The sequence below is a fragment of the Acyrthosiphon pisum genome, chromosome A3 (genome assembly GCF_005508785.2).
Source record: "Acyrthosiphon pisum isolate AL4f chromosome A3, pea_aphid_22Mar2018_4r6ur, whole genome shotgun sequence".
Classification (NCBI taxonomy): domain Eukaryota; kingdom Metazoa; phylum Arthropoda; class Insecta; order Hemiptera; family Aphididae; genus Acyrthosiphon; species Acyrthosiphon pisum.
Window position 1 is genome coordinate 10,074,641 of NC_042496.1, and position 21,625 is coordinate 10,096,265.

The 21,625-nt window shown below is 27.6% G+C and overlaps 1 protein-coding gene across 1 annotated transcript in view; it reads left to right on the plus strand.

Annotated features, from left to right (window-relative positions):
- LOC100168756 (kinesin-like protein KIF12) overlaps positions 1-17,505 on the plus strand; it is a 42,442-nt gene extending 24,937 nt beyond the window's left edge. Inside the window, exons 11-16 of the mRNA XM_008190311.3 lie at positions 3,649-3,766; positions 5,353-5,566; positions 7,405-7,507; positions 12,051-12,133; positions 12,195-12,284; positions 16,502-17,505. Of these exons, the coding sequence (XP_008188533.2) occupies positions 3,649-3,766; positions 5,353-5,566; positions 7,405-7,507; positions 12,051-12,133; positions 12,195-12,284; positions 16,502-16,979 (1,086 nt within the window). The 3' untranslated portion in view covers positions 16,980-17,505. The remainder of the gene's footprint in view (positions 1-3,648; positions 3,767-5,352; positions 5,567-7,404; positions 7,508-12,050; positions 12,134-12,194; positions 12,285-16,501) is intronic.
- Positions 17,506-21,625: the final 4,120 nt, after the last annotated feature.

The window sequence follows — 21,625 nt, forward strand, 5'->3', positions numbered from 1 at the left end:
TTTCACCTAAGTTTCGTCAAAAATAACTTAAATACGTCGGTGGTAAAATTATTTTATTAAACTTTAACCTGTAAGGCTGTAACAAATTATCATTGTACAATGGAATATAATTCGAATTATTTAAATTATAAAATGTTGATATACCAAAATAGATTATACACTTGAACACTTCATCTTACAAGTATTTTCATATATTCAGAATAAATTTAATAACAAACATAAATTGGCGTAGGTACGTAATTAATTTCGTGTAAAATATAATTAAATGCTCAATAGTGATACTTTGATAGTTATGAATAATTGATAAAAGATAATTTTAGTAAAATATCGTGTAGGTACAACACCACGTATAATATACAACATTATATATGTTATATATATTATAATATATACCCTTTTAACAAACTTCAAAATGATTTGTGTACTATTTGTTAAACTCGCATAATCAATTTAATATGAAATTATCAATACAATTATAATATTCGATTGTCACGAGTAAAAATATTAATTTTGACTGAACATTTTCATTTTGTTTTATAATAAGTCATATCGTAAATTATTAATACACCTATCATGATAAATTGTTTTTGTGACACTTTCCATTAAAATACTTTTATACCTACTTGTTGTTGTTTTTATAATATGACTTTCGAATATTACTATTCATTTCGCTTATTCATTTATTTAAAACTTATTTATTTTTTGTTTGCATTATTTTGGTGTTAAATAGAAATAAAATTCATTAGTATATTATCTAAATTTCCATTTACCTGCTTTTGTTAAGCAAACTTGTATGTACTTTCATAAACTATAATTTTATACTCTTGTATAAAATATATTATTCAAATTTCTTTGAAATTCATGATACCACTAATTATTTCAAGTTTCTATTACATTCATCCTAAATATTTTGAAAATTAAACAAACACATAGGTTATAGGTAATACTTATTCAGACAATATTAAATTTCTGTGTAATTTTATTTCTTTAAAATATTCACTTTTATATGTGTTGTAACAAATCAAAACAAAATAGGATTTAAATATATTTAGATTATTATATAATATTATAGTAGTATAGTACATGTTATCTTCTATATACAAATATAGAAAATATATATATATATCTATATATATATTCTATATACATTGTATATGAAAATGGAGACAAAAATGTATAACAATTCATCAATCGAGAACGACTGGTCCGATTTGGCTCAAATCTTTTTTAAGATGTTTGTAACTGCCGGGAGAATGTGTGTTGTGACTGAACTCCTCCTAAATGGTTAGACCGATTTGAATGAATTTTTTTGTATGCGTTTGCTTTTATTCATCTGATTATAGTACGTTAGGTTAGGTTAGGATTTTGTATTAATTGATTATATCAATCCACCATAGGTAGAATACGACAAACTTGGTATAACTTTGATACTTTAGAGTTAAATCATACACTAACGTACACACAGCACGGGGTCCGCGATCTACCGCAGGTAAATTGCCTACCTGGTAATGTACTGCTGCGAATCAGAATTTTTATTCTGGGCAACGGAAAAGTTAAGATTTATTTTGAAACCATACACCGAATATTAAATAACGAATTGAACCAAGTTTGATTCAAATATAGTTGGTACACTTAATGGGCAACGAAGTGCACGGGTTCAGCTAGTAATATATATATTAGCATTTACATTATTATTTATTACTGATATTAACACATTTCGTTGCTCATATCGCTCTAATTCAGATGATTATAAATATGAAATTACATAAAATACTTACTTTATAGTTAGTAAATATTATAATATACATTTTAATATTGTACGTTGGTATAGTTCTAATATTTACCTAGGTATGCAAATATTACTTTTTAATATATACTGTAAGTCATAACCACGCCAGTTATTTTTTATACGAACTCAACACTTGTTTTTAGTCATCAAAAATACTATCTTTATTGAAACTAAAAAATATATATAAAACAAAAACAAGTTCTCCAGGTAAAACATGATTATTTTCATTTCTGGCGGTTTTTCTAATATTGCGCCCCTATTGTCATGTATTTATTTCCATTCGACGAATGTTAGTGAACACCTGCATATCAGTAAAAAGCGTCCTTCCTACAGAATGGTTCAAATAATGTAGGTACCTATCTAAATAAAATAAATATAGGTACAATAGGTTTTATAATTATAAATGTTTGTCCTACTCGCTCACAATAAATTATGAATACATTAATTTGATTGATCTTTATAACAATATGAAATGTTTTATAATTCAATTTAACTAACCGCGCCAATTGATATTGGTTATAATTGGTATTATTGCTTTTAAATGTAAACTGTATATTATGCACGAAAATATAAGTTTTAACTGTACATTAATATTGCTTAAACATAATATATCAAAAATTTTAAAAAAAAATTTTATAAAAAATAAAGTATAATATATTATAGGTAATATCAATTATTATGAATACATAATATTATTTATAATCAATATTCAATGGTAATACATACTATATACGAATTTTAAAATGATAAAATATTAGTAGAATAGTATTAGTATTTCTAAGAATCCAAACCAAACATTTCAATTAATCTAAATATTTAATTTAGATTAGTTTAAAATTTTAATGTCATATAATTTTAGTTAAGATTTTATTTCAGGTTTACAAAATGATAAGTTATCCATCAGAATCAAATTATAACATTTAAGGTGGTGTTTTAAGACCATTTTTAAAAAAATATAGTCCATATTATACTCTTATAGAAAATATGAGTTCCTCACTTTGTACATTAATAATATATTTGAAGATTTTCACCTTTGACATGAAACTGTAGACATTTTGATTTATTTACGTTTTTGGTTATAACAACGCCAAAATATTTTATAGATATTAAAAAATAATGTCGTGAGCCCATTTTGATGAGTTCAAAGTTTGCTGACATTAGAATCCATTAGGATTATAAATATAAATGCATTAAAAATCCATAAAACATTATCTATAAAAAGTACTACGAAATTACTGCTCCTTATAATTTTTAAAGTTAAATAATCTATTATGTTGTTTTTCTTATCCATGCAGTTCCTTTTAATCAATTTTTTATACTATAGTGAGAAATCACATAATATTTTTAAAAATCTTAGTTTTTATAGTTTTAATATAAAAATATTAAATTCAACAATTAAAGTTATCAGATAAATCAAAATATAACTGAAATATCATTATGACATCATTTTATAACGAAGTTCGTAAATAAAGTTAGATGTTAATAGGTATTGTTAGTAATTTATTATAGGCATGTTTTTACATTTTTTTTCAAATGAGTCACGAAATATAAAGGTTCTAATAGAGTTTTAAATTTCTGATATGAAATGAAAGTAAAGGAATAATGTTCCTTTCCCCGTACACCGTTTTTATCCTGCCTATAACACACACAATACTTTTCTGCTCGACTCCCCAGCAGACATTCACCCGATACATGCGAACGTTGTCGCATTATTTTCGAGCACGTCAGTCACATAACGACTAATAAGCAATAAAAATAAAGATAAAACAAAACCAATTCACAGTATATACGCGATGATTATCACGTATATCTGATGATGGCTGTATGAGTGTCATTACGGCCCCTTGTTTGTACAACAGGACCCCAGGGAAGCATTAATCGTCAGTTTGCGGCGTGAGGTGGAGGCGCTGCAGAACGAAAACGATCATTTGCGGAAGGCTTTGGATATTAACAAGACGTCGTCGGCTAGCATTTCGAGTAAGTTGAGTGTTCGGACACCGTTTTTTTGGGATAAAATCATAAATAAACACAATTGATTACCAGTTACCACACACGCAGTGCCATTATACAAATATACTTAATGGTGTTGGAATTTCTGGGAAATTAATCCCCCAGCAAAAAAAAAAAGAAATTGTCCTAGCCACCCTAAAAATTAAAATCATTTTAATGTAGTCTTAGTATGATTGTTGTATTTGTAATATTATTTAATATGAAATTTCTCTTCTTATTATGTCTCTTCGAGCGATGGAGGACGATTTTTTTATCGTATGTAGGTGTAATTGAATTATTGAATCATTAAAATTATATAATTGTATATTTGTACACGATTTCCACCTATGGACTTGTTGGTCATACTGAACTTTTGGGAACCAATTAAATAATTTATACTTCGCACTTCGCGTTATGTAACAATATAATATTATGAAGTCGTTCAGATTCCGGATTTAAATTTTAAGGCTACCCTAGAATCCTGAACAGATTAAACAACTCAATTCGCATTCCTAGTGATTTTAAAAACGTATCGTTCATATTCAGGGAAAACTAGAACAATACTAAGCCACCATAATAATTATCTTAATATCGAACAAAACATAAACCCTTGTTAGTATAATATATTAATATATAATAACATCGTTACAAGTATACAATGTGTCATATTTTATACACTTCATCGAATACATTTGACGATGGGTTAATTAGTGCCAAAAAGCAACATCAATTTCATTATGCAGTTATTGGTAATTATGGTAAATTATTTAGAAGATGTGGTGACTGGTAGGCTTAAAAAGTATTATGAAGAGGAAATATCGCCGATTTAGCCCTGAATATTATAAATTTCACAACCCATTTAATGCTAAGATATATTCATACGACATAATATTATACAATGTTATATGAAAGGGTCGACAGCCATTTTATTATAACTATTTATTTGCATACAAAAATATAAGGTATGAAATTTAAATGAATATTAACAATATTAATAAGTATAACCAACTTTAGGTCTTAAAATGTCTTTCCACTTGATTAAAATTAATAACGGATTTGTCGTCTATTATTTCTATAGAAAATCGATTTGAACCAACGTGCGAATTTCATACGGAGTTTATAACGCAAAATTATACTACTTGTCTGAGATTATATTTTTCATTTGTAAATAAAATACGGATGTCAAATACAGCATCTGTGTTCGACGCGTCAAACACTATTATCAGTGATTAGCAATATTACACCAAATAGCTACATAAATCTGGTGACAGCGTTTCCGTCCAGAAACTACATTCCAGGCTTTTTCAATATTATTTTCCTGATTGTAAAGGGACAAATAATAATTTAAGGATAGTGTACCATTGTTTTATTTTTATTACGTTCTGTCAGAACAATCAAATGGTTATATATAATAACGCTACCTATATACAATATTATATTATTTCGTATTCGTTTTCGATGAAACTATCACTTAGTTTTTACACGTTAATGCAATATTATACATGACGATAATAACAATAATAATAACATTTGCAGACCGGGCCTGACCTAACCGTTACTTTTATTTCTTGTAGATGTAAAAATGCCGCCCAATATGGACATGGACCGGTTAATACAAATGGACCCCAAGGAGCTTGTGGATCTGGTCAAACATTACGCGAATGAAAACGAGGCGCTACGCAGAGAAAACGCCGAGCTATTCAACTCCAGGGACCTATTACAGAGAGACCACGAAATTGTTTGTAGGGAGAACGAACGGCTGCTGAAGAAACTCGAAGACGTCAACTCGTAAATACTTTAAAAAAATAACCGATTTTGTGATTTTGTCTCTATTTTTCTTTCTTCTTTTCGTCTCATAGCAATAAAATGTCGTACGTGTGTCTCTTGCTTGATTAATTCTTTGTTACACTGTTATGTCTACACTGTTATGTTTTTTTACTTCGGTTTCTACAGCACAGTTTTATTGAACTTCTCTCTATGTATTTTAAACTCTTCAAAACTATTTTAGTCTGTTGATAACAAGAAAAAAAAATACGGATTTTCGATCAAAAATGAAAATTGTATTTAATTTCCGTAAAAAAGAAATTAACATAATAATAACGTGGATATATCTACTTGGTGCTTGTCATTTGTACGAATAATATGTTAAATAATTTAAAATTATAATAAACGCAAGTCTCAACCCTTCGTAGTTCGTGGCTACATTAATATGTGCGCATATTAAAAACTTGCGCATATTAAAAATTAACGAAACGTCCAAGAAAATTATCCCTAATTTAATTTAAAAACTAAATTAATATTTTAGTTTTAAATGCGTCACTGCTATAATTTGATTTGATTATTTCTTAATCTTTTGCTAACACACAACACCATACACCACATTAATTACCAAACCTCACAGATCAAAATTAAAGAATTAAAAGGATGTCATTATGAAACCAACTAAATCAATGTATACAGCAACGAGAACTGAACACATCAAAGCAATAACTCGTAATCGTACAATATTCTAAAATTAATTATTTTAAAGAGTCGAGTATAACTAAAAAATATTGATTTGTAAAATTTATATATTTACTTTGTTTTATCAAAGTAAAATATACCCATAGTCCATAACTTATTATATAGCAATTTTTTATTAACAACTAATTTTCTTAGTATTTATATTTTTGTATTAGGGTGACCATAATAAATTATTGAAAAACAATTTGGGCGTTTCAAAAAATAATGCGTGAAATCGTAAACATGTAAAGTGTTTAATGACTTAATGTTGTTTTGCAATAACTATCGATTTAATAATAGTTTTAATATGAAAACAGTTTTTTTTTATCATGTCCATAAAACATTTTTATAAAATATATTCTTTTCACAGACGAATTTGTCCCAAGAAAAACCAATGAATATTCTATGATAGTTGATAAATTATAATAGGTTATTAATGTCATATATCATGTTAATGATATATAGCATAATATGTCATACTATATCTACAGTTAAAACTTTTTAAAAACTCATAGAAAAAATTGATCTGCAAAATTACTTTCTATTTTAGTAAAAACGGGATAAAACGGGACAAAATTTGTCTCGTTAAAATTTTGTCAGGACAACGGGTCTCAATGATGTAAACGTGACGTATAGTCATTGGTTAACCTATTTGCATATTTGTGCTTCATTTTAATAATAATATGTATGTGTATTGTATGTATGAAACGAAACTAAATTAATAATTATAACGAACAATTGCTGTTGAAACGATGTAAATTTAAAGTTTAAACTATACGGTTTGAGAATTGATTTCTTCGACAAATAATTTATACTGATCATTTCTATGGCATAAAAAAGCACAGAAAATGATACGTTTAATGAGGTACTCATTCTTTGTTCTAAAAATCAATATAGGTACAAAATAATAATTATCAGCATTAAAATAAAATTTTAATACCATTTAAAAATGTTTTTAATAATTACAAAAATAAAAATCTATAAGCATGGTAATGTTTAATTTCCATAATAAACTTCAACCGAAAATTCTATTATAATGTGCATAAATATCACGATTCACAGCTTCAATGATATGCAGCACAATCCCGTAATTATTAAAAATGTTAGAACAAAGATATTTTCAGGGCATGTATAAGGTCTCCAATAATTCCGGCCCGTGGCCAATATATTGACAAAATAGAAACGGCCTCAACAAACAGCTCTTCGGACACACAAATTATCCCAATGGTAAGTTGAATTAAATTTTAATATTTTTAATAAATTTAAATATGATTTCGTTACTTCCACATTTCTATCGACATATTTCGGTATTTATATTATTTTGTAGTTACATATTGTAATGTACAAAATACATAGAAATTTAATATAAATTAAAACAATCAGACAAAATAATGTGAATAATAAATAATGACTAAATAATCTATTAAGTATAACTAAAAATATTTACAAACTTCGAAAATAATGTAACAATAATAACACAATATAAGAATAATTTAAGCGTATATATTATAGTGAAAGTACAGTTTTTTATGTAGGTATTTGATATTTCAGTATCAAAAATAAGGTGTGAAAACTCGATAAAGACATATCTTACTTTATGCTTTGTTTATTGTATGAATAACATTTCATTGTAATGCGATTTATAATTTATTCATATTTTTAAAATATGAACATGAATATTGTATATTCAAAGGTTCAGACAAATGTTATTACCACAATCAAATCTCAAGGGAATACGATATGTGCGTCTACAAACGTATTTGATCCTCGAATGTCAAAAAGTTACAAGTTTACTTATACATCACAGGGATAAATATAGGTCTTTTCAAAGATAATGTTAAGTATTGAATTTTATAAAAAAAAAATTACCAAGATAAAAGTTCTTATACTTTTATCAATATTTTCTTTTTTCTGTTTTTAATTTCCAAAAAATAGATGACTTTAGGTTTAAAAATAATATGTTTTAGTTTTATAACTTACAGAATTGAATCCGCTCGTAACACATCTAAAGAAATAACTATAATCTAGCGTACATTTAGTATTTTAGAATCGGATTATAATTATATAAAACTTTACTATACCATTATAACCCAATAAAATTATGGTTCCTATACTGGTCATATACCGCTCCAGCATGATGGCTATTTATTCAACTCATCACAAAACAAGCATATATGCATTACGCAGTGGTATGCCTATTACGGTATCAAATTTAAAAGCAATAATAATAACTCATCGCAACAATAAGACGATTTCGAGTGGAAAACGAAAAGTTTTAAAAATATTGATCCTTCGAAACTATATATAATTCTGGTATAAAGCGACAAAAAGTGGTCGACAAGGGACCGTTTTACAGCCATTGCAGCCTGGTTGGCTACACAATCTAGTTGGATTGTACCAAGCATAATTTCACCAGCGGTAGTCAGTCCTACGTCTGCCTCGTGGGTGTTACTATAGTTTTATTGCAAATCTGAAAATGTCAGGTCCAAAGCCCCGGAGGTTATCCCAAAATAGCTATAGTATATCTAGCTTTATGGCGATGCTCGCACTCGCGTAATTTAAATTCACCATCATAGGCAACGGATAGCCTTATACTACTTAGCTAAGCTGCCCGCCCGACAAAAGTAACTTTTTGGTTAACAAACTAAATCTAGTACTCAAGTATTGTCAAATGTTTGCAATTATTACATAACTTACGCACCTACCTAATTGGATTCAAGTATTCAATAATGAGCCACGTTCACCGATTTTCTTAAAAAACAGTATAGGTAGGTACTTAGAGGTTTTTCTTTGTTGAGTTTGTACACATATACAAACTACCTTACTTCGTTTGATAACATGTGTAAAACAGTTTGTTATAAGCTAAATTAAAGCATATACTATTATAGATAACTATTATGGCCTTTAAAATTAGTTATAAGTACTGCATGAACGTATGGAATCAAAATATTAACAATAGTGAAAGGAAAAAGCCGTCAAATCACATACAGCAAATTACCCAGCAATACAAAATTAATTTAATAGTTCAAAATTCAAAAACCATGCAGTTCAATTTATGAACATAAACTCAACACGGTTGAATATGACGTTTTTAATTTTTATAACTCCAATGTCGTGAATAAATTATAAATGTGAACTTCAGTCCTCAAAACATAATTATTAATTAGGTACATATATATTCGATTCAAACGCCGAAGAATCAACTTAAGTTTAATTAACTTCAAAAACTACAATTTTGTTTTAACTATAACTATCAAAAACAAATTTTCTTTTCCTTAATTAAAAAGCATTAACATAAATGACAACATTCTTCGTACGCAATTCTTACCTGTTTTTAATCACACCCAACAATTTTCGATTGTTATATATTACTTTCGTTGAGTTCAAAATACATAAATGTTACTTAGAATGATTGCGAAAATAGATACCTACCTACTTATTGTTTAATAAAAGAACCTATTATAAACAATGTTTTTATCAAATTCGAATTTCATATGAACCTAGAAAACAAACAAAATAACCTATATACAGCCATTAGAAGTTTATTTAGTAAATAAAAAATGTATATATACATAATTTACTTAGAAGAATATGAACAATAAACATGAATAAAATAAAAAATATTGAAAAGTAAAGTAATGTAAGCTATAAACAATAAATACAATCAAACATTTTTTTAAATATAAGCTCTAACAAAAATAAATCATATCGAGTGGCCACGAAACAATATCCACACAAAAGTAATATAATATGTAGGTACATACCTAAGTGAAAAAATTTAACAATTATATACTTATATTTATCATTTTTCACTTTTCAGATATAAACATAAATAAAATTAAAAATACCTTAATGTTATATAATATAATTTAACATTTTATACCCACTAATAAAGAATACATTTAGGTGATTATACTGATAAAAAAGTTTAATGAATTTAAAGTTAAAATTTAAAATACATATAAAATTCAGACTAGATTTTTATTAAATTTTATTCGAATCGTCAATAAAAATTATAGACACTAAAAAAACTTAAAACACTTGAGTAATAATAATACTTCCCGCGAGGACCCGAGAACCCGATGAAGTATTTACTGAATAGTTGGTTTTGAGTGTACTACGTTATTGAGTAGGTCACTCGTAAACGTGTTCAATTTTAATGCATACGAAAACTTTAACACTCTAATAAGTCTATAAATACCACAAAATGAGCCTACATTTTTTTAAGTTTTAATATAATCCACATATATTAAAATAACTAACAAAAACAAATACAAATATTTGGTGAAAATTACAAGTCCGTATCAAAGAGAATGTCATACAAATGTTAAGTTCTTAATAATAATCGGGAAAAAGACAAAAAAAACTAAAGAAAATTGGAAATTTTTACGCAATGACAGTTTTCTACAAAATTTATATTGTTTTTTCGGTGTAGGTAACTCAAAAATAAATAACTGTAGATACTGTTCACTAATTTGATTATGCTTCTTGGTTGATTGTATGTAGTTTTTCTACTTTATAATATATTGATATTTTCACTTGGTCAAAAAGTTGGAAAACTGAATACAAGGTTACTTATAAGTTGTTCATATACAATTTAAAAAATATCGAAAATACATGTCACTTTTTTTAAGCGTTTAAAATTAAAATTTTGATGAAATTCATAAAGTTCAAGAAAATATTCATATTCTTTTAATTTAAAAATTCAGACATTTTACTTTTTACATCTAAAATTTAAAAATTGATTACAAGATTACAAACGTAGACCCTTGACATTTTCACCAAATGCTTTCTGTACGTATGTGGTAATAATTTCATAAATATTTTGTCACCTTTTGAGATATATGTATATTGTATATATATAGAAATTTAAAATTTAAAATTTTTTTTTAGTTTATATTGGTTATATAGCTTTATTCGGTAGTCCTACAAAAAATAGTAAAATATTACAAAAATTTGCAAAAAAATGTATATAATTTAATTTCAAAAAAATATTTGGGCCTATACAAAAATAATTCGAATTTCAATATTATATTAACAGTTTATTTATTTTAAATTAAGTCTTGCTGGTATTTAGAAGAGATATTTTTTGAATTTATACAATATTCTTTACGGACTTATAAAAAAACTAATGACAACCATAAAACAGTGATGAAAGCACTTCAGAAAAAATGTTTTAACCAATCTCTGCTCTGAATCGTTTTTCAAATACAATGGTATACTTTGGTATAGTTTTCAAATTTAAAATAAATAATATACCACTTTATTATATACCTACTCCTGTTCCGTGATGAGTGAAGCAAGACGAGTGCTCAAAGCCTGTCAAATCTGTATTCTACATCCAATCTTGTTTTGTAGTATTTAACAATTTAAAATTATATTTTCATTCACATAATTTCTTTTTTTAAGTAAAAACTAAAATTATCACATTTCCTTTATAGTAAAGAATTGTACTTCTTTAAAAACTTATGAATGACGATACTTAATACTTATATGTGTGTTATATACTTATATTTATATTTTATATAAATGACACTAACAAAGCTCGTATTGAATAACTCATGAATGGCAGAGCTTATTCTTAATGGATCGTTGAGCTGTAAGAGAAAAAATAGATACAAACAAAGAAATTGTATACCTTTAGAACAGAAATCGTGAAAAATATCACATATAATTTCATAAAATTACTTGTTATGATTCATAACAAATATTATCAAACAAATATTATTATTTATTTAAAATAAATAAATAAATAAATATTATATTTCAGGAAAATAATAAATTGGGAAGAGAAAAAAGGGATTTACCTATGACCTATCAAAGAGAAATAGACAAAAAAGGGATCGGAAATACGTATGATTTTAAAGTGTTCGTTATTTTAGAAATAACACTACCTAAGTTTATTATTTTTCAGAATAAATAATTTCGTGGGCTCTTTCAAGAACCGAAGAAAAACATCATCAGATAGTTGTAAAGCACCATCAAAACCGACTTCAACTAAAAGGTAAAGAAAAAATAATAATTACATATAAATCCTCGTTAATCGTCGCAGAAATATTTACTCGTCCTACGTGATCATGATGTATGGTAGTCCAACGTTTATACGCAAAACGAACATAAAAAAGTCATATATCATATTATTCAAAGTACAGTAGCTAAATAATTGTCTGGACCGTTTCATATAAAATTAACATATCAACTGGAATCCCCACAGGAATTCCAGTAAATAAGTTTTCATTGAAAACTTTAAAATTTACCCGTCTCATTTAATTAGTCTTGCGAACTTTCTAAAACTAAAGTAGACAAGTTTTCAATAAAACCAACTAGCGGCTTCTAAGGTTGCAAGCATAGTAGAAGTCATATGTGATACCATTGTTTAAAATGCTAATTTTATAAATTATAACTAGGCTCAAAGAACAATTGTGCAAAAATGATGTTTGTGGTTAGGTTAATACACATTAATAATGTTTATCGCATCAAAAGTCCATAGTATATAAAACTGACACTTAACGTCGCTTGTTAACAAAGTTTGAAAAGTAAAATAGGAATATGTTTACTTGATAACTTTATTGATGTATTAACCTCTTTGGTTTTACGCATTTTATAGGTCATATCGTTTTGGAACAATATAGAAATAGGTAGTTACACCATGTATACAATTATATTCGATTATATTATATTTCGATAAATTGGGACAAAACGTAATATTAAAATAAAATACTGACTTATTTTTAAAAGAGAAACAATGATAGGAAATCCAATAGCTATACGATTTACTTGATTAAGGTTCGTATCGAACACGCAATATAGTAAATTAAAATTTAACAAAAAGTATATTCAGATAATTTGTGTGCATAAAATATGTACGGAAGTCTATATGTCTACTATCTGCCTGCATTTCCATACACATACATCCGATATAGCGTTTCCGAAATATATTATGTACTTAGGTAAATTGGCATTGGACTAAAATTATAGGGTTAAAAGAACTATATTAAATTGGCAATAAAACCGTATATAAATAAATAGTAACACTTCAAATGACCGACCATTATATCTATACAGGCAAATTGAACGACAAACACAGGTGGTCATAAATTAAAAATATTTTAATTTGATTTTGACCCTTTTGTACCTACGTCACATACGTGATAATGTAATATCGAGTACATAGCTTACAAATTGTTTTACCAATACATATATTACATGTATACAATAACCGCAAATTGCAAACACCACGGTGGAAAACAGATATTAGATTTTACTATTTTAGTGATTCTATGACAGTTTTATTACCTATCATACTGATATAATAGATGTTTTTACTTATTATATCAAATGAAGTTTTTTTTTAAGTACCCAACCTTTAAAATTATTTTAACAATTAAAATCCCTTTAAGATATACATTATATTCATTATATTGGGTGGAATCATATCTATCATAGTTATCACTATTGTTCATACATTTTGCTAAGTATTATTACTTAAAAGTATATTGTATTGAACATGTTATGAATACTTATAGTTCAATGTAATATTTTTTTTTTTTCAACACGTTGATGGACAGTCTCGTGGCCGCCATCCTTAGAACGCTAATTTTCATTACTGCTATAGCAGTAATGCTTTTGATACTGCTGTAGGGTTTTATGCTATAGGACAGTGCAAAAATGTCCACTGAGACGTAGGGGGACTCAATTTTTTAATTCATAAAAAAAATTAATAAATACAGCTATCAGAACTAAGCCATTAAGAGATAAACGAGATGTATTTTTTTATGTTACAAAATTACAATTATTTGTATGTATAAATTTAAGACTGATGACGCGAATTGATCCGAACCATGACAGAATCAATTTCAATGGTCCTATATATTCAACGCCAGACTTAATCCCTACATGATTATCCTACCGTGCTCCAAAACGTACTTACATACCTATATGTATATAATAATCCGATTTACCATTTGCCTAAAACTAAGCGATGATTATTTAGTATTTTTATTTTAGTTTTACGCTATAGTAAGAGACTTAAAATCTGCACTTATTTTAAATAATATAGTAACATACACCAAACTATAATCTGTATAACAAATACGTACGCAGGTATTCTATGCATAATGTATATTGTATAATTTGTATACGATATATTATATGTAACGTATATTTTCATTCGGTGGTACAAAAACATAAATAAAAGTAAAAAGTTTCGAATGTTCGCCAAAACGAGTTGAGCTTAATTAATAAATTACCGTTACGTTTAAATCCAGCTTGGATATAAATTAACACAACAAAAACTCTATCACGAAATCGGATATATAAATGTAAATGAAAAAACAATTGATAATTTACTGGATTAAATTATTATTATTATTTCGGGACAAATAAACACGAACAAAGCAATTCCATCATTTTGATCCGCTAAAAATATATTGCCTGCAATATCATACTATTAAACCGATTGACAGTGATAACTGATAAGGATTAAATTATTTTTAATTACTTAGCTAATAGTCACCCGTCGCAGTTCGATTAATTTTAATTTTAATGAATGTCGCTAAATGCATAACATTTCATATTTTTGTAGACATTTTGATCGGAACTCGTCCACCCTATTCTGCACCATGTTTTCCCGTCGTAATGGGTAGTTGAAGAGTGGCCCCGTAATCCGTTTAACCGTACTTGGTATTATGGGTATTAAAACAAATAGTTTTTAAGTTTCCCCTCATACGCGAATTGTGATTCACAATGTGACTGTCCAATAGTGTTTATTGTAGGTATAGAGTTGTTTACGAAATAAAAACAATATATCATCAGCCGAAGATTGTCATGAAATCGCAAACTCATTGCTGGCCTTACAGCTCGAATGACGAAATTCGAAGAAACGATCATCAGTGACGTTGCAGTGGCACGACTAGGGCTAACATACTGGGTGGGGGGATTGCCCTCAATAAATATTCACTTAATAATATAAAAAACAAATATTTATTTATTCCATTTTTCATAATAATAATTTACTATCTATGGTAATCAGAACAAAAATGCCCAGACAGCCAGACTACAATATTACTAAAACCATGTGAAAATGATTGATGATTTAATTCGCTGTATTAAAATTGTATTTAATTGTTCACAAAAACAAGATATTGTGTCTTTTTTTTCGTGTTAAGAAGTATATTTTTATTTTTATTTATTTATTGGAATAGGTTTTTGATCACGTGAACGTATAGTACTATAGTAGCTTGTGTAGTGACTCTTATGTAAATGAACGGAGGAAGGTATCTGGTATATACTATATATATTTAAGAACAAGGCTGATACTTTTGCTGATAATAATAATATTTTGCTATAAACAATGTATACTACTTTATACGTAGATATAACTACTTTTTCGATTAATTGAAATTTGAGATTCAATATTAGTCAAAGGATGTAACAGTAATAACCGTATCACACTTGCGGACGAGCGACAGATATTATTATGTAAATAAATCGTTTATTGCAATTTTTATTTAAGATAAAATATGAGAAACGTATGAATATATATTTAGTATATAAAACTGTTCAAAAATTACAGATGGATTTTCGATATTATCTGTGATATTGCACTTTATCGACGTCCACTATAATATTATCGTAACAAGTGGGTATAGTTTCACTGACTCGCACATATAATGTGGTGGGTACGCTGCATTTTTCGATTTACATTGTTAAAGTTTATATACGCGCTGTCGGCATAGGTGTAAATATGGGGAGACTTGGAGGTTGCAGCTTAGTCCCCGAAATATTTCCTAACATATTAATTATTATCGTATTTTAAACCTGCTACGTATTATGCAAACTTGGTATTTTTAATATATTTGTATTATTAATTATTTAGTTACAACAATTTTCTTCTGAATAAGCTATAAAAATGTTTTTAATTGAATACCTACTTATTAGGTACCTCTACATTACGAGTTATATTTAAATATGTGTTGTGAAAATAAAAATACAATTATAGACAAATGTTATTCATTTCATATCGGGGCCTCTGAAAAATTTGGCCCTGCGGCCTCAAATAGTTTTAATCCGTGCTCATAATATCAATAATGAATTTCAAAACCATATTATTTTCCATTCGAGGAGAGGAAAATCCAAAATATATAATAATATAAAGTTAATAAAGTTTATTTTATCACGATCTAATATGCATGTAACGTTTTTGTTTGTGTGTTACCACAGATCACCACCAGTGGTTGACCACATACAGTCTTCGCCGTTGGTAGGCGGAGCTTACAACAAATTCGATGATGGGCTCAACTCGGCGGCCTCGACGCTCGCGTCCATCGTCAGCCGGCAAGCGTTCGACATACCGCGGATGGACAGAAACAGCGGTGGAGGCAGCGTAGGTGACGACATCGGCAGTGCGGGTGACCGACGAAGCGCCGGTGGCCGATTTTCTCTGCCGGACATCGTAGGTCCCAGTGACGGCATCGACAGTGGCAAGCGAGAGCGGCTGGACAGCGATGCAAGTGGCATGCGACCGCGGCGGGACAGCGTCGGAAGTGGCGTGCGCACGCGGCGGGACACACAAGCAAGAGGCCGTGATCCGTTCGGAAGTCCGGTTACGCCGCAGACGTACAACGGATTCAGGTACCATGCTGGTAATACTCGGGTTGCCGCCGCCGCCACCGTCAACACAGCCGCAGCGTCCGGTTGAAAGAAAGGCACCGCAGGAGATCGCGTGGACTTCGACGGATGTCCCATCATTTTAACGTAAACCATTGATCGCAATAAAAATGTACCTACCGAAAAAATATTTATAGCATAACTAATACCCATGTGGTAGCTATATATTTTGATAATGATAGGAACATAATGTATAATTAATGAAAAAGGTGGTAAAGGGCCCCCCCCAAGATTGTCAAAAAAATAATTTTAAATATTCTTATACATTTTGAAACAATACACTTTCTTTTTTTGTGTACGCAAACAGAGGAGTATCTGAAGTAGTGAAATATCATGCTATGTAAATGTGTACACAAGGCAAATGCACGTCAAACTAATTGCTGATATATGTTAAGTTATTACTTTATTAGAGACCCCGTTCAAAATCCTCCACTGGAAATTATGCAAAGTATATAAAATTTAGTTAAGGTATTTATCAACTGTAATTTTTGGTTCAGATATCGCAGTGTTATAATTGCATAGATCAGTAACGAGTTAAAAATTATGTTAACATATAATTATGTAATTATATATATTAATATATTATATAATTATGTTAACATATAAACTAATGTTGGATTTAATTTGTAACTTATTTTTGGAAATAACTTTTTAACCAAACAAATTACTTTTTTACCGTAGGTAGGTACGTCACGTGATATTAGCTTCAAATCTAGAACTGTTTCAATCTGAAAATGTATAATAATTGTATTCATTAGGTGCCAGTTTGCATTTATCATAAACTCGTGTATCAAAATAGTATTTAGATAGTATTATAAAAAAAAAATTTCGGTTTATAATTTGTCGATTTATAAATATTAACTAATTATTTTCATAGAATATTCAATTGATTTAGAATATTTCCTAAAAATCGCCGACTACATATTATATTATTATAATAATTATTGTACTCGTATAGGAATATAATAGGATGCTTGAATTTTCTACTTTACTCTAATACCATACTATAGACTATAGTGGATTATAAATAGCATTTAATAATATTATGACAGTTCCCTATCACGTCGCGTGTAATTATATAATAAATAATAATAATATATACTATACTGACTAGTGACTCCTGACACCTGTATTACCTATTATTTAATATGCGACATTTTATTCAAAATTTTTTCAATCGTAATCAAAAGTAATATCATAATTTTTAATTATAAGTTATTTGGTCCAGACGCTCACTTTAAGCTGTGTACCTCCCTTGGGCCCTGACCAAACTTTACTTAAATATTTCATATTAAGTTTATATATTTTTTAACACGTCAAGTTTTCTATTGTTTACTGTTAATTATTATACTACATACTATAAACATTATTCTAGAATAACCCGAATCTTCCTCTCTATACATACCTATTTAATATTATACTAACATAGTATATAATATCTCTTCATAATATTATGTAAAATATTATTTATAATATAAATCGTTCTTCTGTAAACAAACCATTTTTGTACTGTTGTTATTTTATTATTATTATAATATTGTTTTTAACTGGTCTATAGTGTTCAGTGTTTTTTTGATGTTAACCCGGAAAGTTGAATCTGGTGTAACCAGCGTAACATGGGTAATCTTAAAGGGTAATTTTAATAATTTTACTATTGAAATGTATTTAAAAAAAACGATCATAATGCCTATAAGTTATTAAATAGCAGTAATATGTATTCACAATGTCAGTGATTTAGGTCAACATACCTAACCTATCCATATCACCGTATATGATCTTAATAATTAAGATCATATACGTACGTTAAGATCATATCCTAACCTAACCTATTATAATAGGCAAGTATTGGTATGTACAAAAAAATTATTTTTAGAATTACCAAAAAATGGACACAATGGTGGAAAGACACCAGAAAATATATATCATAATAAAATAATATAAAGTCGTGTCGAATGTGTGCATTAAATGTAGGTACTTAAGTTGAAATTCGTGAAGCTGAACGTTAGTATAAGTACCTATACAGGATTAAACTACTTATTTGGTTTGGTTTTACGTCAAAACTGAAATAAAATAAACCAATGAAATGACCAACAGGCAACAACTATAAAACAATAAATTAATAGTATAACCCAAAATGTCAAATAATAATAAAACCCATTCCTACTCTTAAGTTATCATACTATGTATCTGACAATATTCTGGAGTGGCATTGTATATTGTATACAAATATATGTTAACTTCAAACATTGGGAAAGTTGAATACCATCGTTATTCGTCGGTAATATAGCAGCTTACTGTATTTTCCTAAACTTATCTAATATTAAAATAGATCCTTAGACTTCGTTGGAAAAAATCTAAACCCACTACTAAACTGTTAAACTATTAAACAACATTGTTTGTATAGGCGCAAGCCATTCTATCGACCATATATATGACTATATACGAGTATTAAAGTAATTTTAACATTTTAAACTCATTATAACTGTTAAACTTAATAGATAATCTAATAAATTCCGAAAATTATTGCCGTTTACTCGTTTAAAATCCTTATCAGTTTTCTTTATATGCGTATAAAAACAACAATTTTCGAAAAAAATATACAATTTATATATTTTATTATGATAAATATATTAAATATTCCCAGAGAATTTTGGAACAAAAAGAAGAACGCATCGTGCACTTAGGAACTAAACTCATATAATATTATATGAGTTATTAGTTATTACGCGTCGTTGGCGAGTATATTTACAAAACTTGGGACTTTCAAAAAATAATTTTAAAGGACAAACTTTTGTAGCACTAAGTCATGTATTCACGCAAAGGATATACATATGTAGATAATAGAAACTAGGAACGGACTTATACTATCATCTATCAACTACCTACCTATTATTATAGGTACCTAATATATATTAATAAAGGACTATTTTTTTATTTAATACTTATATAGTAATTATAATTGCTCACTATTTTATTCCTCAAATCAGTTTTTCATAGAGTTCGGTTGGATACCTAATGGATTATATAAAACTTAATTTTTTAGAGACAGCATTTTAAAACATTGTGAATGAACAACAAAAGAAACAAATATGACCATGAAAGCGTGCGTTATAGCAATCGAAATAACAGATATGACGACACAAAACACTACAAAAAAATATATAGTTTTCAAAGGCATAATTTAGATGATAGTTTTTTTAAATGGATTTAATTTAATTGTTAACATAGGTACACGATTATTGCATATCAAAAGCTATTATTTATATAGTTAAATTATTTAAATTTTGTTTTTTTTATACATAGGTACAGTTAGGTAATAAGTACCTGTAAAATGTATAGGTTTTCGTTTTAAAAACGAATTTACACTCATTGTACAAAATTTATCAATATTAAAAATAATAATTCATGACCTTTTAAACTATAATTTATTAAAGTTAATAAGTGTTTGTATAATTTACAACTAGTAACTATATAATATCTACAAGTTATATATTATATTATAATAATATTATACAGATCAACAAATCAAACACTGGTAAACAATGAATAAATTGTAATTGAGGTGATTATAGGCCATAATATACGAAAAAATATAAGCGAAAAGAAAAATAGCGAAAAAAATAAAAGCGAAGTTTATATCATAAATAGCGAAAAAATATTATAATAAGTACAAGCATAAAAATATAGGTAATATAAATAAATATTCACAAAATAGTAGTTACATTTGTAGAGTTAAATTGTAAGCGATACCTTTTAAATAATTAATATTGTCGTTAGTATTGTAAGATAAGGTTAAATTACGTATTTTTTCTGAAAAATTTTTATATTTTTTGGCACCTGCAGCAATGAACTGTTTCTGTATAATGTCCTCTAAATTTATCTGATCTTTCAACACATCGATAAATGTAAATAATGTTGGATGATATGCACCTTAAATATTTAAGATTACATTATAAATTATATTGAATTAAAATATAAATTTAATAAAGTGTTTTTAACAATTTACTATCACTGTATCACTGTATTTAATTGTGATGAAGCGATTATTTGTGAGGGTTATCTTGTGACGATAGTGCTTGGGATTTCATTCTCTCAACTTCTTTTTTTACTTCTAATTTGCATATATCTGGAACGTGGTTATCCTCTGAAGGATCTTTTTTAATTTTATTACCACTAGTAGTTGTTAATCTACCTTTACATTGCATATCTATACATTTCCAATTCTTCGATTTCTTGTACATTTTTTCCTCTCTATAAGTTTAACAATTATACACGAGTAAAAGTTTATTTTTATTAGATTTAATAAATTCCATAAATTAAAAATCAAATTTAAAAAATGTAGTTCAAATAGAATATAAGAAATAAAATAATAGGGACAACACTTTGTCAATGATTGTCACGCTGTCGAACGCCGAACAAAATTATTTGATGTCCAATTAATATAATAGCCAATAGGTATTAATACTTGGTTCACAATAATAATGACAGACTAATAAAGATTATATTATTATTTTTAGTTTTTCCCTATTCTCTGTTTAATATTTAGGTACTATAAAAACAAGAGTTTTCCCCTAAAAATTCGATATAATATTTTTCGCTATAATTTAGTTTCGTTATTTTGAATTCACTATTTTTCCATTCGCTATTTTTTTTGCTTTTTTGGCGGGATACCATTTT